This window comes from Chiloscyllium punctatum, chromosome 6, assembly GCF_047496795.1.
Source record: "Chiloscyllium punctatum isolate Juve2018m chromosome 6, sChiPun1.3, whole genome shotgun sequence".
In the NCBI taxonomy this organism is placed as follows: domain Eukaryota; kingdom Metazoa; phylum Chordata; class Chondrichthyes; order Orectolobiformes; family Hemiscylliidae; genus Chiloscyllium; species Chiloscyllium punctatum.
This window is the reverse complement of record NC_092744.1, coordinates 29,139,582-29,163,676: the sequence shown is the minus strand read 5'-3', so window position 1 is coordinate 29,163,676 and position 24,095 is coordinate 29,139,582. Positions and strand designations below refer to the sequence as shown.

At 40.4% G+C, this 24,095-nt stretch overlaps 1 protein-coding gene across 1 annotated transcript in view; it reads left to right on the top strand.

The window, feature by feature from the left end:
- The window catches only part of LOC140478814 (uncharacterized), a 309,839-nt gene that overhangs the window by 186,186 nt on the left and 99,558 nt on the right, over positions 1–24,095 (top strand). Inside the window, exon 5 of the mRNA XM_072572218.1 lies at positions 14,922–15,044. Within this exon, the coding sequence (XP_072428319.1) occupies positions 14,922–15,044 (123 nt within the window). The remainder of the gene's footprint in view (positions 1–14,921; positions 15,045–24,095) is intronic.

Genomic DNA, 24,095 nt, shown 5'->3' with positions numbered 1-24,095 from the left:
TTTTAAAAATATTTAAAGCATTATTTGGAGCCAATTTCTGTCCTTTTGTTTTACATTGGATTGGTAAAGAATAGGATAATGGGTGAATGAAAAGAGCATGAGGGTGTCCCTACTGTAGTCTGCTGACAATAGAGAGGCACCAATTATATGAGGGGACTGGACTGACACTGGTGGTCTTGTGTGCTATGGGTGGACTGGTTCTGTCTTATGTATCTGTTCTGCATCATTGGATAAGACTATCATTTTTTAAAAACATTTTGAGACACATGGTATTGTTGTTTAAATTCACAAGAGGAAAAAAATGATGTGTATAATGTCAAAGAATACCCAGTGTTTTTCTTTATAGAGGGATGTTCATCAATGGATAGATATGATTCTTCTTATTTCTTGTTATTTATTTGTCTCATGGCTCTGCTTTTGATAGATCTTGCAGATGTTACTTTGCTTCAGCCTGAGACTTAAATGTTTTTGTTTTAAGTCTTACCCTGCTGAGAAAGGTCTGAAATTCTCAAGTGTGGTAATGAACGGAAGTTAACTTCATTTTAGAGAAGTCTAAGCAAAGGCTACAAAGAGTGATTAGGTGATTAGATGTCAGCCACATAGCAGCATAATTCTTTCCTTCCTGTATGCCTCCTATACGGCACTTAAATATCTGAAACAAGTGAATTCTTCTTTCAAATTCCTTCATTGTTGAAAGCCAAATGCTGTTTATAGTGAGGTTTCCTTTGTCTTTAGTCTGAGATCTTAAGCCTTACGTTTCCCCAAGTGAGGGTCAACTAGGTTTTGAGGAAGGATAAGGAAATCACATCAGCAAATACTCAATCATTTCTAGAGAGCAAAGCTATTATGAATACAAATCTAAGTATTAAGGAACATGGAATTCTGTCCAGCTTTCTGGACTGAAATGTTATGAGTCAAAAAGGAGAGGTGAAGAGATGTTTAGGTTTTTACACTATGTAACCTAAGTCATTTGTGACAAATCTAGAGAAATTGAAAAGAAAATTCCTGATTCTGCATTTAACTTTCCTAATCATTTCATTGTCTCCAATTGTCATCTCTGGCTTTACTGTGGCTTAAGCAATAAACTGTCAAAGCACTTACAAACTGTAAATGGATAAGTGAACAGGAGCACCAAAACACAACAGTCACAGGCTTAAATGTTGATTGGGATGCAATATTTAGCAGCAGTCATATCTACTGAACTAAACTGCAAACTAAACTGAATTAGGTATTAATTCCAGTTGATGAAATAAACTAAATATTAACATTTACGTGGAAATTTGTAGCTGACGATGTATTACTACACTGGACAAAACTTTTGTTTCATTCATTCTTAGTATGCAGATGGTGCTGGTGAAGCCAACATTTATTTCCTATCCCTAACTAAACAGAAGCTGCTGGTAGGAATTCATTGTAAACCATTGCAGTTGTAGGGGCTGATGAGACTAGGTCAAGAAGTATGTTCACTGCTGAGATAGACAGATGTTTAATCAGTAAGGGAATCAAGAGTTTTAGGGAAAAGACAGGAAATTGGGTTGAGGATTATCAGATCAGCCACAATTTCATCAAGTGCTGGAGCACACTTGATGGGGTGAATAGTCGACTTCTTCTCCTATGTCCTATGGTATGGTGAAGATACTGTTCCAAATCTGTTACGTAAAGTAGCTTTTGCTATATGATAATAAAAATCAAAGTAGAGATCCTGTGTGATTTGATGAGATTCTTGGAGGAAGTGGTATTTTGCAAATGCTGCCCTCCAAGTAAAATATCAACTTAGGATTTGCTCAAGTGAGACTTGAACCGACAACTTACTGACTCAAAAGTGAAAAGGCTACCGCTGAAATACGGCTGATTATAGTTTCCATCCAAAGACAGTTTCACGTTACTTGGAATACATTTGTGTATGTTTGTAATTCTGCTGTCAAGATGACTGGTGACAGTAATGCAAAGACCAGGACCTGATGTACAGATTGCCTTTAGTCTTTGGTCTGAGCTGCAGAAGTACCAAACATATCTGAGGATGTGCAATGATACCAATACTCTCACCAATGAAACCCAGGTATTCTTCACAAGAATTACTTGGGTGGAGAATTATGAGATTAGATTAGATTAGATTCCCTACAGTATGGAAACAGGCCCTTTGGCCCAACAAGTCCACACCAACCCTCCGAAGAGTAACCCACCCAGACCCATTCCCCTACCTTATATTTACCCCTGACTAATGCACCTAACACTACGGGCAATTTAGCATGGCCAATTCATCTGGCCTGTGCATCCTTGGATTGTGGGAGGATACCGGAGCACCCGGAGGAAATGCACGCAGACACTGGCAGATTGTGCAAACTCCACACACATAGTCGCCCAAGGTGGGAATCAAACCCGGGTCCCTGGAGCTGTGAGACAGCAGTGCTAACCACTGAGCCACCTGCAGCCTCTGTTTTCTAATTCTAGTGATAAAGGAACCAAACAAAAACAAGGTAAAAGTATTTTAAACAAAAAAATATGCACAACAGTTTGAATGACAGTTGCATGTGTTTTATTTCTCTCTGCAATTCACCCACCTTTGAATGCTTGAATTCTTGCTGTAAGAAATTTCTACGGAAGATTAATGGACACCTCCCAAACTCTGGAATCATATAACAAATATTTAGGTGTGAATGTGACATGTGGAAGCTGGCAGAGGTGATGATAGTGAAAATGAAGGAGGGAGATATATTAACTTTAGGCCCTTATTTCTGTGTTGGATGTCTGGAATCTGCACCTGTCAGGTGGGTCAGAAGAAGATACTAATTGTCAGAAAGCCACTGCTGGTAGTCTGAAGAAATGATCCTCATCACTACAAGTGAGTTGTCAATGGGCAATGGAATGGAATTAGGGAATGAAATAGAAGATCTAATCAGGGCAGTCTCCATGTTGCCTTGTAGAACCCAGCCTAGTGCTCTTTCTTCTTAGTACATCCCTTTGTGGGATTTCTCCAGTTCTGCTGCTCCCTGTAAATATCTTTAGCAGGTGCGACTATGTGACATTTGCCAGATTGATTGTTAACATTCTCTAGGGGTGCTAACTGTGTCAGATCAATGTCTGCCTGTGGCAAGCACCTTATGCAACACCGAATGCTGTGTGGTTAAAATGAGGATAGTCATGAATGCAGTAGGAAGTTGGGCAGTAAGGTTAATCACTTGTCTGTCCCAATCTGTTTGGGTGGCAGGATTAATATTGAGCATTTCACATGTCTGGTGATCTCTTCCTTCCTGTAGTATGGGAATACTGAAGAAATTCATGTCTTTCTTGTTGCCTCTGCAGTTTGGAATGTGGATGGACCCTGGATTCTTTGTGGTTCATACTACACAGTTTCGTGTAATATAGCTAGTAATTTTACTAAGTCTTCCCAGCAGCTCAGCAATTAGGGCAGCACAGTGGCTCAGTGGTTAGCACTGCTGCCTCACAGTGCCAGGGACGCGGGTTCAAATCCAGCCTCAGGTGACTGTGTGAAGTTTGCACATTCTCCCTGTGTCCGCTTGGGTTTCCTCCCACATTCCAAGGATGTGCAGGTTAGGTGAACTGGCCATGCTAAATTGTCCACAGTGTTCGGGGATGTGTAGGTTAGGTGCATGAGTCAGGGGTAAATGTAGGGAAATGGGTGTGGGTTGGTTATCCTTAGGAGGGTCAGTGTGGACTTGTTGGGCTGAAGGGCCTGTTTCCACACTGTAGGTATTCTATTCTAAGAATATTAGATGTAAATATGTATTGGAATTAATTTGAAAAACTGTTACAGTGTTGACATTAAGATGATATTCAATAGTTGTTCTTACGATGCTTCTGCGACATTTACTTATAGATGCCAACTTTCCAAAGAGCATACACGAAAGCAGGGAAGGGAGTGTCAGCCATTGCAGCCTCAGAGCTTGTGACCCTAAAATCTCAAATTCCAACTCCTTTTGAAGTTCTGACTCCCATTTTGGGAAGTCCTGATATGGCCTACAGCCAATATATCACTCCAATGTATAGAGCAATCCACTGTAGTTGCTGAATCTATCAGTTTCAAAGGGGCTTCAATTAATACTGATACAAACATTGCAATGTGAATGCATTTCACCTTTAAATAATCATTAGATTTTAGTGTCTGTTGTCTTTACTTGTTATTTGCAGTTCAAAACACATTGGTAGATAATGGTTTTTAACAAATGTTGGGTGCTTTGGAAATGGAGGGCAAACTCTCTGAGATTCCAGGCTCCATTTATTCTTTATGCCTTGCGGTTATGCCCTGACGTGAGATGAAAATCTGTTGGAGCGTCTATTCTGTTTAAAGCCATAGTGTACAAGTTAGCCGTTGGCTGAATCAGCTTGCTTTAAATGTTTCTAGTGTACTTTTGTATTCATCCTGGAAAATTGAATTAGTTTATGGAGAATGCAGGAAAATTGAATGACATTAAATCTGAATCCAAGTGGATCTTAAATTTAGCACAGGCGTGAAATGTCAACTGAGTTCCGTTTCCTTTGATACGATCTATGTATCAGGAAAGAAATATCTTCATGGCAGGAAATTCAAAAGATACAATTTCCTCCCAGGTGAAAACAGTTGAGAACTGGTCTGGGAGCTTTTGCTTTCTCTTTGAGCCAATATTTAAGTTTTGAGACAGTATAGACTAAAGTATGCACTGACACATTGGCAATATTCCTAGGAGCTGATGTTGATGAAGGGATGGATAAGCAACGATGATTCAGAGGAAGGAGGAATCCTGATATTGCCAATGGATGACAGCAAGACATCCCGTTAATAGAAATAATTTCTCTTTCCCTCTTCTTTGTCCCCACAACAATATATCAGCAACGTTTGCAGCAAAATATTGGATACAAACTCCATGTTTTGAATATACAGGCAATACTGATACTAAAAAAAGATGTCCCAGGCATGGTCCAATGGATTCGAACTTGGGAGCTGTGATAAAATCCAGATTTTTTTTTGTATTCTTTATATTGTGTTGGCTGGCAGTCTGTCAAGATTTTAACATTTAATCGCAAGGTGTTACAGTGCTTGGACCATTTTGTTCCTTCCTAGAAACAAGGCTAGACATTCTTATAGAATTTTGATAAGTCATCCAGACCACTTCAAGGGTCAGTGAACTGTCATTCAAGAGTTAGAGTTGAGATGTAACCCCGTATTGGGTGGAGGTATTCAAAGCAAGAGGTTCTACCTGTGGGTGCTGGTCAATCAGATACACAGAAACAGGTGAATGAGGCTCCATTGAGTAAACATTGCTGATGTTAGCATTAGCACTCATGAGGGACTGAGAAAGTGATGTAAAATCATTGGTTCTTGGAGGAAGTTAGGGCTCAGAAGAAGTCCTGGAAGCAAATTATATTGCAGTGCAGCTGAGTGTGGAGTTGAAGGACACAAGCAATAGTTGCTTTGAGCAGCCGAGACGTATTGGAGCTCAGAGAATCCCAGATGCTTTGCGAATCTTGTGTCTATGAAGAGATGGAATCGTGCAGTGAGTAGCTGCTGGAGTGCACCATCATGACTCCAGGGGGGTGGAATCCCAGTAAAAGAGATTCACCCACAGGGAGGTGAGCAGTCTTTGCGGCAGTCAATGACCACACAGCTTCCGATGGGGTTCCATGTTAAATCTTTAATAGTGAAGAATCAGAATCCCTTATAAAGGAGACAAGGTCTTGAGACTGGACACCTGGGTTTAAGTCCCACCTGCTTCAGAGGCATGTAACAACATCTTTGTGAATTGGTTGACTAGAAAATCTCTCTTAATATTTCTGGTGATTCTTGAGACTGTAACTAGAGTTTCTCAAGCTATAGTGTGCCTTAATCATGGATTGTTTTTTCCAATTGTATCATAAAGATATCTGACACACATTTGCAAATATTATTATTCTTGAATTATGGGTGAAATAGAAAGTCATGTGATTCACACGACATCATCCATGAACAGACAAGGGGCAAAAACAAGGGAACTACACTAATTAATAACATGCTGGAGAGGCCACCAAGCCTTCTGCCTCCCAGGTCCATTATACTGGACTTTAAAACAAAGCAACTGAGCAACAACCCAGCTATACGGCCACAGTCCATTTTATGAACCATTCTACATGGACCAGTCATTTGCTGGAAGATTGGTATAACTGAGTGTTTGCTTCACTGGTATCATATTCCGATGTTTAATGATGCTAAAAGGAAGGTTGAGGGAACATTTTCTTTATGAATTGCTTTTAGGCATTTTAGTCTTTCAGGATTAAGTTGGCAGATATGTGGAGCAAGAAGATGGGAGAGAAAAGATAGCACTATTGTGGTAAGATACTTTGGCCAGGAAACTTTTCAGTCAGAAATCTGTGTCACATGCAAAAGCTAAGCATCTGCATTGTATTTCAAGACAGAAATTTACAGCTATTTTTACAATTTCTCTGAATGGTAAAATATGACTTTTACTTCATGCTTATTATTGTTTTTAAAGACTTTTTTCAATATTCTGTTTTAATTTCAACGTTATGCCAAGTTTACAACCTCAGAACATGGGTGGTGCATCACCGTGCTAATTTCCATTTACCACATCAGTAATTCTTATGACCTCACTGATTGAGGTAGCGAATTTAGTGCAGAATTTATGCCCAGCTTTCTGCACCTACTAAGATCTAGTTGGAGATTGCCTAATCTTATGTCTCTGAGGAGTTATACAGCTTGCTGAATCGGGAGACTTTCAAGGCAACATTTTTGAGCTGGATAAGAAATCAAATTTAAAAGTTTGAAAGGCAAAAGAGTGAGCAAAGATAAACTCAAGCTGCAAGATTTTCATTTATTTTTAATCTGCACAGCTACGATATGATCTCACTTCATCACCTAAAATAAAAGCTGTGCAATCACACAAGCTTCATTTGCCCTCTCTTAACCTGCTTTTACTCTGTGGCTAGCAAAATGAAGCTTTGAGTCAGGATAAATGGCAGATCATTCGGAACTGAATTGTGGTGAAATTTCTTCTCAAAAGGGCTGTGGAACTGGAGGATTCATTACTCAAGAGGTTGTGGATTCTCTATCATATAAGGCTGAGATAGACAGAGTTTTTGGTCTCGGGGATAAGCTGAGAAAGTGGAATTGAAGCTGAAGATCAGCCATGTTCTTATTGAATGGAGGTTGCATGGTTTATTCCTGCTGTTGTTCTTTATGTCCATAAGTTTTATAAGTCACTGAGCTACTTAATTATGACAGAGTGGATGAGTTGTACCTTCTGGTAACTCCATGGATAATATTCAACAGCTCCAAATCATGATTTAACTGGAAGACACAGGGTAGATGTTTCTTTCTAGGCTGGTGGATATGAATATTGGTGCATGTGGGATTGGAAAATCACAGAGATTGACACGGGGCTGAATTTTCCTGCTGTTCAACTGTGTACATTTCTGGCAAAAGATGGGAAACCCTTGGTGTTTTTCTCATGCAGTTCTCCACTGCTCAGCTCATTAGCTGCACATCCAGTTGGGGTGGGAGGGAGGGAGGGGCAAACAGGAGAGCTGGCCTCTTATCTCAGGATTGCCAGAGGAGACTAGAGCACCAGACAAAGCCTGAAGGAAGAAAGTCACTTTGGTTGGTGATATCTATTGGTGGAGGAAAATATAGCAATGCTGCAAGAAAGTTAATGACTTTTTCCAGTATGCAAGGATAACTGCCTCCATCTTCTGGCTGCTCCCTCACACAGTGCAACTGCACCCAGCACCCACCAGGGCTCCTACTCTATGTCTCTCAGTATTGTACATAATATCTATTCTCAGCTGTTCTCTTGCATCTCACCTTCCCAAAATGATAATATTTCCTGCTTTCTATACACTTATTTGGAATGCTTCACCAGCTTTCCTGACTGGGGGTGAGCTAGCTCCCACCTCTGTAGCTCCCTGATGGACTTACCAGTAATCCTCAGACTTGTTAGATTCAATCCCCAAAATTGACCATGGTTCAATCTCAGACCTTGATCATAGCAAACACTTGACTGGCTATGGCCTACCCCCTGCATTGAGATTATACAATGCGTTTGACTAACTGTAGTACCCCTTCTCCATCCCCCCAACTGGACTAAGATGCTCTCCTTGAACTTAGAAAGACTTGACTAAAGTACGTGCAGTGTGTACACTGCAAGCACATGTCCAGTTTTTGGATCCTTCCTGGTTTTATGCATACTCTCTCATGCAATGAGGAAAGCCAAAGAGCTCAGTGTGGAACCAATTGTTGAGGATTAAGTACAAACATCTACAGAGGGTGACTTTAAAGAATGGGTGTGAGACAGCAATAGTGGAATGCAATGTTGCCTGTTGAGATAGAAGTTTTAAGAAGAGGTTGAAGAGAAAGGAGTTTGTGTGACATCAAGATGTTGCGATCAGAGAATGGTAAGGAGAACATTGGAGATCGGGGTTGGAGGCGGCGTGAGGAAGGGATGAGAAAGTGACAACTGAGTATTGTGTACTCTTGAATCTGGGTCTTCAGGATCACATTGGCTGCTAAAAACTCTTCAATGTAGACCTACACCCTCTTGGCTAGTGTTCTCCTGCCATCCATAGGGAAAATTACTTTTCCCCCTTCCTTCACAGCATCAATAATCACCTCAAAAGATGAGTCTATGAACCAGAGACTCACTTACTTACAAACAGTCTTACTTCTTTACAATGCTACAATTACTGTTGCCAATGTGAATACTCCTTGGAGTCCCTTCAAGTAGACATTGAGCATTGCTTATTTAGGGGCATGATCTTTCCTAATCTCAGAAACCAGAAGGAAGTGCTGATTATTAGTTTTCTCTGGGCAAAAGCAACAGCAAAGCACTGTTTCTGACACAAAAATTCTCCCTCCTTTCAATACAACGATTAAGTGGACAATTGTCATATCACAGAAAGAGCCATTGACAAAGCAGCTTATCCAAAGCATTAGGAGCAATAGCTAACTCTTCCAGTTAAAACAAGGCTTGCCATGTCATTTTTTTTCCAATTTGATGACCATTTTTTCAGTTGTTTTCAATCATAAAAGTGCAATTTGAAAACCATGTGTGAACACTAGCTCTTCCAAACTCACAGCTGCTGTTGAAATTGTGGCTCACTCTTATTGAATCACGATGAAACCATATACCTCGTGTTGTGTAAACGTGGCGTTGACCTAATTAATTTCTCTCCCTCTCTCTCCTTTTCTGTAACATTAATTTTTAAAATCTTTTTTCTTGCACCCCATTACAGATTCACTTATAAAAGTGGCAGCAGGTTCTGCAGCATTTTCCCTCGTGTACTAATGTTTTTCCATCGAAATGCCACAGGGAAAATGTATGGAATAATTAACGCAACCCACACATGTGAGACATCGGGATCTGTATGTGAGGATGGTAAGGACTGTGAACACACATGGGAATATCCCACTGAATATTGCAAGCTTGTCGATGTACCAGCTGGTCTCCAGCAACAGCTAGATTTCAGGCCAGTCCCAAGTGATCACGAGTTGGCATATTACTGGCAATGCCATCCAGTCATTTCTGTGTAATGTTCATTAACCAGTGCCATCTGAGGTTCACAGAAGATTTTTGTTCCATGTCCTTGACCGTACTTCACCGGTTTGTAACAATAATGTTTTTAAAAATAAACCGGATTAGAAGGTAACCTTATGGTAACCTTTCAAGGAAGTTAATTTAACTGTGAAACCTAGAGTGCGGCTCTTTGCATTTTCAGCTCTTTCTGGGACGTGTACAGCAATAAGATTTTGTTAGGGTACCATCTTTATTTTAAATATCAATTGTTCAGCAAAAATCAGAAGTAATTTATACACATTTGTGTGTAGAAAAGCAACATGACTTCATAGCCTTTCAGGGGATTGACTCCTTTTTTCTTACCATCAGAAATGGAATGACAATGCTGCGTTTAAGGGAAATTTAAGTGCTCCTTTGCAGACCCATAAGGAGTGTGTCCATGTACAGTAACATATATTGTAATAACAGAGCTTTAGCACTGCCACTAAAAGAAATGTCAACTCAGCCAGCTGGAACTAGTTTTGTGTGTTTGGATCTGATGTGATTAGTGAGCTTCAAGGCATTTCAGAAAGACTGTTAGAGCAGTACAAGAAGATGCAGAGGGGCCGAGTGACTAAACAGCTGCCAGTCACCGTGACTATCCATACAAATGCAAAAGGCAGGTGCCCCCAAGGGAAAGCCTGCAAGGGGCATGCACTTTGTCTTGCATCTGTATAAACTTTCAGATCCATGATCTATCTGGCAGTGACTAGAAGTAATGAGCCAACACACAGACAGCCTCTGGGCTCTTTAAAAGCATTTTTGGTTTTGTTGTTTCTGTGTGCTTCAATCAGAAACATAAACGCTTTAATTTTTTAAAATTATGTCATTAAATGCAACAACTTTTCTTGAGCATGAAGATACTATCACCTGTCACTTTTGGATATTTGTCTTGCTGCATTCATGAACCGTAATGCGTTTGTGCAATCACCACAATCCTCATGCCCCCTCCCCCCATATCATTTCAATTCATTCAGAAAGTCTAAAATGCCCAAGCTGATTTTCTGCATTTCCAAAGATTTTGGTTTGATATTTGGTTATTTGTTTTTGTTTTAAAATATTGTTTGTTATCTTTATGAGTCAACATTAATAAATTAGAAATCAGATTCTACTTCGACTCCAACAAGTTGAGGAAAGTATTGGGGGTGAGTTATTAGTCTTGGGCAGTGGCACAAACTGAGTAGTATTGCATCAGTCTCTACTGTTAAATACAGGACCTGATATTTAATTGCATTCACTGCAATGGAACAGTGTATCAGAAACTATGTATAATGTGCTGCTGATCTGGTAACATTGCCTCCCTCTGTTTTATTCCATTGCAAAAGACAAATTTGCACATCTATGCTGCTTTGGGATCTCACACCAAACACATCTATGTAACCCAGTTAATTGAGTTGTTTACAGAAGACAAATATATTCCATCTTTATCTCTGGTGGAACCCTTCATTAGTTGTTCATGTCATTGCATATCAGAATCTCCTCACTTAGCAATGTTTTCCTGTTGGCAGCTTGAGTGTTGTGATGTTTATTGTGTACTGGTAAATATTTCAATACAATAGACAATAGACAATACTGTGCTCTCTATCCTTAGCTACCATCTAAATTTGGAATCTTTCATCCTTTTGTATCAATGATACAATGTATTCTTGGAAAAGGAATATTCAAGACATTGATGCTAAAAATTATTCTCTTTTAATGGCAAGATTCATTTTATAATAAAATTGATTTATAATCCTAAACTTTTGATAAGGAACGTGTGGGTTTTCCAGCAATGCTAATTTTGATTTCAGCACTATAGTACAACTTAAGAGTTGTATTCTGCACATGACTATTGCTATGTTCATTCTGGAGTGCAGTTACTCATGATGTACCGCAAGGATCTGTTTTGGGGCCACTGCAGTTTGTCATTTTTATAAATGATCAGAATGAGGGCGTAAAAGGATGGGTTCGTAAAGTTGCGGATGACACTAAGGTCGGTGGAGTTATGAACAGTGCTGAAGGATGTTGCGGGTTACAGAGGGACATAGATAAGCTGCAGAACTGGGCTGAGAGCTGGCAAATGGAGTTTAATGCGGAAATGCGTGAGGTGATTCACTTTTGAAGGAGTAACAGGAATACAGAGTACTGGGCGAATGGTAAGATTCTTGGTAGTGTGGATGAGCAGAGAGATCTCAGTGTCCATGTACATAGATCCCTGAAAGTTTCCACCCAGATTGATAAGGTTGTCAGGAAGGCGTACAGTGTGTTAGCTTTTATTGGTAGAAGGATTGAGTTTTGGAGCCACGAGGTCATGTTGCAGCTGTACAAAACTCTGGTGCAGTTGCTCTTGGAGTATTGCAGTAATTCTGGTTGTCACTTTATTGAAAGGATGTGGAAACATTGGAAAGGGTGCAAAAGAGATTTACCAGGATGTTCCCTGGTATGGAAGGAAGGTCTTATGAGGAAAGAGAAGGACTTGAGACCGTTTTCATTAGAGAGAAGAAAGTTGAGAGGTGACTCAAGATGATCAGATAGGATAGACAATGAGGGCCTTTTTCCTCAGATGGTGATGGCTAGCACAATGGGACATAGCTTTAAATTGAGGGGTGATAGATATAGGAACAATGTCAGAGGTAGGTTCTTTACACAGAGAGTAGTAGGGGTGTGGAACAACCTGTCTGCAACAGTAGTAGACGCGCCAACTTTATGGGCATTTAAATGGTCATTAGATAAACATATGGATGATAATGGAATAGTGTAGGTTAGTTGGGCTTCAGATTAGTTTCACAGGTTGGCGCACAATCAAGGGCCAAAGGGCCTGTACTGCACTGTAATGTTCTATGTTCTATGTGTCTGGTCCTAGTCTAATGCACAGTACATTGTTATAATCCTCAGTTTGTGAATTATCAATAGGCTGAAAGATAATAATACAAACTTGACATTACTGACCACAATTCATGGCATAAATTTGATCAGTGATCGTGCATGCAGACCTGCCTCTGAAAGTTTGCAACAGAGAATAGATTTATTAGTGGGAGAATCTCTTTGTAAGGCAGCATCAAAGTTAATAAAATGGAGTAAATCTTTAAGGGATGACTGTTTAACTCTTCAACAACTTGGGCAATTAGTGATCCCAGGGGAGTGAATCATCTAAGTGCTCATAACATCTCTAACCTTGACATGCACTTATGTGACCTGAGTGTTTGCAGCTGGCTGCAGAACATTTCCTTAATCTATTACTTACCACTGTGCTGCTATCCACCTCACACTCTTGTATATTACTTTAATTTCAGGTGGCTGGGTTTAATTTATTTTGTTTGTATTTTTAGTGAAGTTTTGTGATCATCAAGATGAATGGTGCCAAATTATAGCAATAGCCTTATAATTATATTTTTACTATTTTGGTACTCAGCATGAATTCATTATATCTTAGATCATTAACAGTGCAATAAAGTGCACTTGGAAATCTCACAGATCATTTAAGAGCTTACTTTTGTTTTACACTTAGAAGATAGTGTTTCCAAACAAAAAAAACTCTAACTATAACACTAGTCATGGCATAAATTTGGTCAGAGATCGTGTACGCAGACCTGCCTCTGAAAGTTTGTAACAGAGAATAGATTAGTTAGTGGGAGAATCTTTCAGCTTTTACACCATCCAGCTTGGGTTCAGTGCCACCTTCTGACAAGTTAAGATTGTTTCTGTGTTCTGAAAGAAGCAAGTAGCTAGAAAAAAAATTGAATTCTCTAACACTGGTTGAGATCAAAGTTTGCAGGCAGATGTGGGAGAAAGCATTCTATCTACTGTCTTGCACAACTCCCACAGATTTCTCAGATAGCCATTAAAATACTAAATTGAGACTCCAGGAAGACTTTTACCTGGGACACTTATAAGATGATGTGGCAATGCCTGACATATTTAATTATACAGGCTTCTTTATTTGGATTGTCTCTTGGGAGAATGTCTTTGCATTCCAAGACTTACCTGACAGATACACTGCTGCTGGCCAGACAAGTTCTGAGAGAAAATGCTTGCACAGAATGATTGGGAGCATATGTGATGAAATTACACCATGATGCCATCAGTCAAAGGCATATACCCATTAAGAGATGTGTACCATAATAAATTCACAATGTAACATTGGGATGCAGGCATATTCAAAGACCCCTCCCACATGGTTATAATCTCTTCCAACCTCTTCCTCGGGCAGGAAGTACAAAAGCTTAAACACATGTACCAACAGTTTCTGCTCCACAGTTATGAGAGTTCTGAATGGACCTCTGAAATTTAAAATTTAATGTTGATCTCATTCTTTGTGCACCTTATCTGCAGCGATAACATTACATTTTTCATTCTGTTCTATTACCCTAATGTACTTTGTGTGGTATAATCTGTCTGTATTTCACACAAAACAAAACTTTTCACCATACCTGGGTACATATGAGAATAAGAAATCAAATCAAATCAGTATGCCTAATCCAAGTAAAGACCATGCTGATGCTCGTTCATGTGATTACTGAACGTTGTTTAACAAATGACATATGGTAGCACTCAGGGAAAAGTAGGTCTCTGGGCTACCAGCTTTGCCTGTATGTAGACACGCAGGAGGCTGGAAGAACACAGCAAGTCAGGCAGCCTCAGGAAGTGGAGAAGTTGATGTTTTTGGTGTAACTCTTCTTCAGGACTGGGAAAGGGTGTAAGGGGAGCTGCAGATAAAGGGGATGGGGAGGAGAGGTTGGTTAAATAAAGACAGGTGGGGGTACAACCTGATTGGTCGATAGGAAGATGAATCCGGTAGGTGGCTGAGAGGAATGGAAGGGAGATTGAGATCTCCAATTTCAAATAACCTCCCTTCCCATCCCCTCATCCTCCCTTCCATTCCCCTCAGTCACCTACTAGTTTCATCCCTCCTATCGAACAACCAGGTTGTATCCTCTGCCTATCTCCACCTACCCCACCTCACTACCCTGCCACCCCCCACTCCCTTTATCTCACAGCTCCCCCCACACCCACACCCGCACCCACACCCACATCCAGTCCTGAAGAAGGGTTACACCCAAAATGTTGACTTCTCCATCTCCTGAGGCTGCCTGGCTTGTTGTGTTCTTCCAGCCTCCTGCATATCTACCTTGGATTCCAGCATCTGCAGTTTTTTTGACCCTTACCTATATGTAGCCAATGACTATAGACACTTGGGATGTGAACTAATGACAATGTAAAAATATCTCTCTCTCTATGTCTTCCCCACTCGTTGACTTTGCCTGAGGTGATCATTATTGTATGATGATCAACAATGGGCTAACTTGAAAATGCCACCCTACATCCTGCATATGTTTAATTTAAACTTTTTTTATCAAAGTTATTTTTAATCACTGGATTGTTTTTTTTCACCCCTTCTGACAGATGTGAATGAATGTGCTACAGAAAATGGAGGTTGCCAAGACCAGTGCTGCAACACCATCGGCAGTTATTATTGCAAATGCCCGACTGGGCAGAGATTGGCGACTAATGGGAAATTTTGTGAAGGTAAGTTGTGCGAATCATAAGTAAGGCAGAGAGTAGGGAAAGAGTATGATAATTCACAGACATCAACCTAACATCCTGTACACTGCCCATAACCATGTTTAGGAAGAATTTCAATAACCTAATCTCTATACTAGTGACATTCAATTGGTGATTCTGGGGAGTAGGCACAATTTTAATAATTTTAATTCCTGATGAAGGGCTCCTGCCTGAAACGTCGATTTTCCTGCTCCTCAAATGCTGCCTGACCTGCTGTGCTTTTCCAGCACCACACTGTCAACTCTGATCTTCATCTGCAGTCATCACTTTCCACAATTTTAATAAATACCCTGTCCCTCTACACATTAGGGTTTGGTTCAAATATTAGTGCTTTATTAATCATCTCAAAATACGTTCATTGAAATTGGTAACTTAACACAGAGTTTGAATATTGCTGAAGAAAAGAGAAACTGGCAGACACAGTAGCAGCATTCAAGAAGCACCTAGACGAGTACATAAATAGGAAGGGAGTAGAGGGATATGGATCCTGTAAGTGATGACAGTTTTAGTATGGAAGGGAAAAATATGTTGGCACAGATTTAGAGGGCTGAAGGGCTTGTTCCTTTGCTGTATTGTTCTTTGTTCTTTGAAACTGACGAAGCTTTTCATGTTGCACTTATCAGGATTGTGATGAAGATTTATGATTTATTATTATTTGAAAACTCACATTGTACAGGGAGAAAACAATGTATGACTTTTAAGTGTAAAGACTGTGCCTTTTTATTTTTCGGTATTTTTGATTGTGGACTGAAATGGGAATAGACTGTTTTAAAAAGCAAGGATTGCTGCACTTTTTAAAAACTCATTATGAGTGCTATTTACATTGCTGTTTGTTCAAGTGTTTGGAGGAGAGTCTAGTTTCAGACAAATTGGAGCCAAGGGATCACAAATAGAGATTTGGCCAGCAACAAGTAGCTGATTGATCTGGGAATTTGTGACCAGTTGTCAATTACAAAAACCTTCTGCTACCAACAACTATGTAATTTGTTCTGAGGTAGCTGAATAGCTTGAGTGTATGAAGGTTTAATGAGAAGCTATTGGACTTCTTGAAAAGAAGGAATTGTCTTTCTCTTTGAAGTAAAAATACTTACAGCCTGAAGAATACCAATTTATTTTTCTACATCAGTTGCTGCAAGCTGTGGCTCATGACCAATAAGACTGAAACTTCATGTAAATATGAACTATTTGCTCTGTGCCTCATAAAAGCAAATGGAAGTGTCTACAGAAGAAAGATCTGGGAAACTAAAAGGATCATTTCACTGAACTGTACGCAGAGGGGCCATTGAACTAACTTGTCAGTCTTTCCCTGTACGCATAGCTACTGTGCTTTGTGTCTGTCAGTATGTGTGTGTAGGGGAGATTTATAAGGGGATTAAAGTTTTAACTAACAGAAGTATATGTTTCTGATTTATAATTGTTTACATAATAGTTTAATAGAACCTATCAATTTCTAATAAATAATAATTGTTGTTAAACATAGAGACCTGAGTTGGATTTAAAAGACAGGAAAATTGGGATCCTTTGCACATATTTATAAAATCTTTAATTTTCCTGATGACCCCTGAAAATAACTGGGCTTGAGTTCTAGTGTGCTACGCTGGTGAGGCATACCATAGGAGATTAATTTGCATTTCCATCATTGCATGCTCAGAGGGAAGACATAGTTACAGTTTAATCTTGCAGTGAAATTTTGTTTGTTGACATGCATTTAAACAAAGTCCGTTAAACTCCCGAGATAAACACTTCAATGCATTATCAAAACAAAGGTAAGAATCAAAAGCAAAATTGCTGTTGACTTGCAACAAGAATTTCATAACATGGAAAGTCTGAACCATCCAGAACTCATCAGGCAGTTTGCTGATTCATTCAAGAGAGAAAGGGTCTGAACCAGAAGAGCTGCTGTTAATAACAGTCTCCTGAGCAGTCAGAAATGGAAGAAAGTTCTTCGTTGCTTAGAAGAGAACTCTAGGAGTAAAAAGCTGATGAAGATATGAGTTTAATGAAACCAGGTTTAATAATAAGTGGTCTCCTCCACATTGGAGAAAGCGAAGCATGGCCTGGGTGACCATTTTGCAGAATATCTACACTCTGTCCACCAAAAAGACCCTGAGCTTCCAATTGCCTCCACTTCAACATAGCACCTTGTTTCCTGGCCAACATCTCTGTCTCAGGCTTGCTGCAGTGCTCCAGAAAAACTTAGCAAAAACTGGAAGGACAGCACCTCATTTTCTACCTGGGGAATCCTGTGGCCTTCTCGATTCAATATTGAGTTCAACAACTTTAGGGCTTGAGCTCTGCCATGTCCTTACCCCAAACGCAACACACACCAGGCCTTGTTATCACATAGTCTGCCATTGCACACAATCCATTGTTAGCCATTAACAGTCTCCATTAACAGCTAGCTATTCACTCTCCTAGCCAGATCATTACACAGTCCAGTGTCTGTCGAACTGTTCGTCTCTCTATTTGGGCTCTATCCCCACCTATTGTTTACACTTTATCCTCTTGCCCCCACCTTATCTTCTGCAAATAAACTAACATTTTCGTAGCTACCATCAGTATTAAAAAGGGTCACTTAACCAGAAACGTAAACTCTGACTTCTGTCCACAGATGCTGTAAGACCTGCTGAACGTTTCCAGTAATTTCTAATTTTGTTGTTGTTAATAATAAGTGAGCTTTATTAGCAGTTTAGTTGAGGTTCTTAGGTTTATACATTAACGGAAGAAAATAGCACCCAGTTAATTGAGAAATTTGCTGAAAACAAACTGATTACAGAATGCCAACTGAATAAGGAACTTTAAAATAGAGATGGGGGACCCCTCACTGTGGTTTGATTGAAAAATACGTCGGTATTCTCTTGTGAGTCTGTTCAATGACTGACTGTCATGGTAAACAAATTGAAAAAATAAAACTTATAGTCTTTCAAATCACTCTGGGAACTGACTTGTCCAATATTGCCATCAACTGGATCAGGAGGAGAAAGTGAGGACTGCAGATGCTGGAGCCATATTCCTGAAGAAGGGCTGATGCCCGAAATGTCGATTCTCCTGTTCCTTGGATGCTGCCTGACCTGCTGCGCTTTTCCAGCAACACATTTTCAGCTCATCAACTGGATCATAACAGGATAGACAAAAAAATGTCAAATTTCAAAGGGAGCGACAATTTGTACTGCACAAGAGAAGGGTGCTGATTAGTTGGCAAGTAAGCCCTGGTTGGTCATGGCACTGCCGTGGAGAACATCATCCTGCAAGATGGTTTATTTACACTTGCTCGAAGTCACATGTATTCATACACAGGAACCTGTCCTCTGCAGGAAAAAAGAACATTTCCAGGCATCGTGCCTTTATTTGAATTAAACAAAAGATTTGGGACAATAACTCACTGATGCATTCATCCATCCAATCTCCTCCTTCAAAGCAAAACCAGTGGAATCAGGGTGGTGACTCCAATTTCCAAAGGGCAACTTGTCAACAGGGAGCCCATTGAAACTGAAACATGAACAGCCAATCCCTTCCTGCAATCCTGGCTCTCAGCTAGCACTCAGGAAAAGCCTCACAACAGAGCCTGCCATATTCCATCTTCAAAAGTTCTGGCAACCAGTTGGGGAGGTGATGTAAGTGATCCAAATACCTGGTGGTGGTTTCATATCTGTGAGAAACAGTATGAACTCTTAAGTTTGTCTTACATCAATTTTAGTGACGCCTGCATTATAGAAGAATTTGTCAGTGACACAACATTTACAGCAAAGGGAGAGGCTTCAATCCAACTGATCCATGAAAACTTTACAGGAGATACAATGGGCTTTCTCCCACACACCTTCATCTAACTCCATCAGCACATTCTTTCTATTCCTTTCTCCCTCTTGTACTTATCTAGCTTCCCTTCACATGCACCTGCGTGATTTACCTCCACATTGTAACCACTCTGAGTAGAGCGGAGTAATTCATTGTTATTTTGTGGTAATACAAGAATTTGATTTTATTAGTGCAATTAAAACACGTGGTCAAAACTGCGGAATCCTGACCTTTTTCCCCATGGCATTTGAATAGTATTTAATCCCTTGAGCCCACTGTGACATTCAGTGAAATCACAATCATATTCCCAATGATGCCTCATATCTTTTTATATTTTTAATAACCAAAGCTATGATTCTCAGATTTAAGATTAACAATTAACCAAGCAGCCATTGCCATTCACAGATCAGCAATCCAAAACTGCACCACTCTTTGCAAATAGAATGTTTCCTGATTTTACTCTTGAAAGGACTTTGTCTAAATTATAGGCCATGTTCCCTAGTCCTAACTTCATCAGCAGCAGTTGTTCCTGTGGCCAGACTTTTCCTATATTTTTTCTATTGGAATACAATCAGGGTATCTTACCCTCAAGACTAGCGAAACAGGTCACCTAAAGCTGCAATCCAGGAAGCAGTAACTTTTTGTTCAGGAAGTATGCCAGCAGTGAGCCATTCTTCTGGGGACCGAGCAATGAGAAGTGTTTTTTGTTCTTCACAGGGTGTGAGTTGTAGTGAGGTGGGGTCATGAGACAAGGGCAGATGTTAGACTTCAGAGACCATCCCCTTGACTATTCTTGCCCCAAATTTACTTTCCCAAACAGGAAACTAATTGCCTTTGTAACCAACAAGAGAGTCAGGTCATTGGGGAACTGAGTTTATACCCGTATATGGCCATTAATTGAAGGCATAGGTTAAGATGACAGGGGAAAGATTTAAAAGGAATCTGAGGGGCAACTCTTTCACACAGATGGTGGTGTGTATATGGAACAAGCTGCTAGAGGAAGGGATAGAGGTGAGTTCAATTGCAACATGTAACAAGACATTTGGACAGATACATGGGTAGGAAAGATTTAGAGGGATATGGCCAAACACAGGCAAATGGGACTAGTTCACTTTAGGAAAGCTGGCTGGCATGGACGAGTTGGGCCAAAGGGCCTGTTTCTGTACTGTATACCTCTATGACTCTAAGACTCTGTGTGGGGACACGAATCTATAGATGGAATGTTTAAAAAAGTAAAACTTGCTTTAAAACTATTTCCTACCTTCAGAAGTCTGAATCTGAAGAATGGCATGTTTGTCTTGTATCAAGAACATTCTACCTTAAACAGCTGATCTTGATGACGACTGTAATAAAATAAACAAAGTGCTGGAGAAAGTCAGCAGGTCTGGCAGCATCTGTTGAGAGAGACTATCTGTGGTCAAATTAAGCCCAAATTAATGTCTGCTCCCACAAGGCCAGATTGCTATTGGGCAGATGGTATTGAAGTGGACATGTTCCCCGCTGACTCTTCATTTGGTGTAGTGATTGGACCGAGAGCCAGGTGGATCTCATTGACTATGAGATCCTTGATTGGGGTTGTTAACCTGGCCCAATCAGGAATCTCTGGCTGACAGATATAAACAGGAGGTGTTTCACTGTGTCTCACACCTGCACACACGCAACATGGGTGCTGGGGAAAAATAAGCACTTATCACAGTTAGGCAGGAGTGTGGATGCAATGAAAAAAAATGAAAAAAAAATAAACAGGAGTGTCAAAAAAAAATAAACAGGAGATGTAAGGACTCTCCTCTTTCTCAGGACTGGCTGTGAGCTGGCTGGTCAGAGTCCATGTACTGTATACATGTAAATAAAGGATACCAGCCTCTGTGCAGTTATTTCATGTGGTATAGTAAGAAATTCTGCCGTCCAAAAAAATCCTACCCATAGGTGGCTTCCTGACAGACACATGTGGAGCTGATTTATACTTGTGAATGCGTACAGGCAATACAGGGTTATGCTCTTGTATCATTTGATCTGTGTAAATGCTCTGCTGTTATGGGACTGATTTATCATTACAGCTGCAGCATTATTCATAAATTATACACAACCCTAGGCAAAAAAAAAGTCTCTAATTTTCAGCTTGCCCCTGCACCAGCAATTTCATTCCATACATTGTTTGTCGCATGAGGCACTCATAAATAGCTGACATCTGAGCTTCAGGATGTGTTTGACTGGTCCTGAGAGTATGGAGGGAGCATGAGTGTCAGTTTCAGGTTTTGGCTCGATCAGATTTACTTGGTGAATACACTCTTAAACAGTCATTGAGTATTCTGGTTTAGCTGTTACATGCAGATCGTTCAGCAACATCTTCCCTAAGGAGCCAAATTATTTCCAACTGGCCTATATTTAATATTGATTTTCAAAACATTTGGTGCCAGGTATTTTGATCCATAAACATCAGGAATAAGACTTTAAAGGAGTGTGGATATGAAATTCATAATTTAGGAAAGAAACAGCACATATTATTGCCAACTTGCTGAGGAAGATCCAAGTCACAGGTTCAGACAAGGAAAGCCAGAAAACTGAAATGTCATGTAATTTTTTTCAATCAATGCTTTTGTAATATGACCTAATTTTGAACTGCAAGTTGTATAAAAAAGGAAATTACAAACAAGTTTACTGCAGTTATATCTATCAACAAAATGAAATGTCATTAACTGTGAATGTGGGATTCACATCAGGAGGCCTTTTATTCCATTCATTCCTGGAATGAGAGTAGTGCTGACTAGCCAACAGTTTTTGTCTACCGTTAATTGTCCTTGAGAAAGTGCTAATGAGCTGCCTTCATGAACCGCAGCATGCCATGTGCCATTTCTGAGGCAATTCCAAGATTTTGACTCAGGGCCACTTGGGCAGAAATTTACTGGGGGAGCTGGAAGCCTACTTGCTCTTCACAAGGCTGACTTACAGCTATGATATGCTGTGGCCAGGCTAAATTGGTTAATGGTGGTTAACTCATTTGGGAGTTGGTGAATATGCTGGCGAATCTAACTGCTGGCAGTTCCATCACTGTCAGCAAAGCTCAGTAGAAGGCACTGCCAGTACGGCATGGAGAGAGCCAATGAGGTATTTGAGTGGCCTGAGAAGGCTAGGGCCAGTGTATCACAGTGAGAGAAACAGTAGAGTACAAGGATGGGGGAGACTGAATTTGAAACCCAGATTTTGTCAGGCAGATAAGGATGGAAGTCATTGGTGTAATACTTAGGAAACCTGACTGGAAAAGAACATCATTTATTGTTGAACACCAAAGTAGAGCTACTACATGAGATGTACGTAGACTCATCCCAGCCCAGGACAGACATTTCTACAGACCCCCTTCACCCACTCCCCCCCAAGTCTGCTTTGACCTGTTCAGAGATGTTATTAAAGACCTCTGGAGCAGGTGGGACCTTGAACACAGGCCTTCTGCTTCAGAAATAGGGACAGAATCACTGCAGCACACAAGCGCCCTCCCTGGTCTGTTGTTTTTTCCTTCTTTAAATTGTTGCTGATAGGCTAATTTATTTTCAATTGAAATTTCACTATTTGTCACTGTTGAATTTGAACTCCTGTCTCCAGAGCATTGAATCTGGGTTCTGGGTTACTATTCTACTGAAATTACCACTACTCCACAGCCCCCACCTCTTCATATAGACATTTTTAAAAAGTCAGCCCACACCCATACAACTGTCCACACATTTATTGTGTGGTTTGATGCCATGCTTTGAGTTTATGTTTGAGACAACTTGATCGAGGAGAATGCAAAGTCACAACTCTCTTTAACCTTAGACTTCAAGTAGAACTATTAAACATCACTACTGAGTACACCTCTACATAGGAATTAAAGGAATACCAGGCTGTGACATGAGTTAATGACTGATCTGTCATCTCTGTGTTCCTATACATGTAGATGGTTACTGTCTGTTGGTGTGCTTCCAGAGAGTGCAATGTTTAGTGTCTTCTAACTCTGCCAATGCTGCTCTATTTACATTCCATTTTGCAGCTGCACGACGTCATTACAAAGTCATCCCAGGGTCCTGAATGCCTTACACAACACCCACCAGCCATAATGTGATGTGCGCAGTGGATTATCGGGGTCAGTAGAACTTTTAATGAGCTCAGTTGACCCTTCGTTATTGACTTACATTTGGTGGATGAATTGCCAGTCTTTGGCCTCTGCCCATCCTGTATTACAGGGAGTGGGCTGGGCACTGACCTACTTTACATGACTCCCTGTTGCTGAAACCTGACAGGGTCCATTTATCTCTCTTTCTCTGCCTGACCGGCTGGACATTTCTAGCATTTGTTGTGATTTAACTTTGAGCCATTCTATTGTTTGACAGCTCATCCTATGTTGGAGCCAGTCCCAGACATTAGTGAAGAGGGCTTTAAAGGGTCAAAAGGAAAAGGTGATCCTTGATCGTACCCAATGCCTTGATCAATGCTGTGAAGATTGTCTTGTTTTGTTCTTATTCAGTCTTTGTGTAGTATTTTAATAGAACTGGGCGATTTATGAGAGCATTTCACAGAGCAATGAAGAGTTGACTACATTGCTTTGAATCTAGAGCCACCCTACAGTTCACACTCTATAAGGATAACATTTCATTCCTTTAAGGGCAATAATGAACCACATGGACTTGAACAATGATCTGGAATTGTCATGTTTGTGAATGTATAGAGAAAATATAGAGTTACTATTGAAACTAGCTTTATATTCTAGCAGCCGAATTTTATGCTTCCTCCTGGTAGGGGTGGTAGGGGTGGGAGATGTGTATTAAATTACCCCCCTACCAACTGCAACTTGCTTTCAGTTTACACGGAATTGTGGGTGGTTTTCCCTTGCACTAATTGAGGTTGATTAATAGCCCTTAGGAGCCCTCTGGACTCAAATTTCCAGTCATCAGGAGGAGCTCAAGGACAAGCTGGGGGCAGGGGGAAGGTATTTGGGGGAAATAAGGTAGTGGTGCAGAGGGATGGTGGGTGGCTACTCCACACATCATCTTGCTTGGGCCGTGAGCAATTTGGAATGGGAGATGCCCCTCTCCCTGGCCTGCTTTCTATATTAGGTGCCCCCTTCTGCCAAGATCTGCCTTCAGCTTCACAAGTGCTCTTTCTGTATTACATCTGAGCACTTTCACCCCTGCCCAAACCCATCTCTACCATGGTGCTCCCCTCTCGTTGCCACTACAAGACCCCAACTGA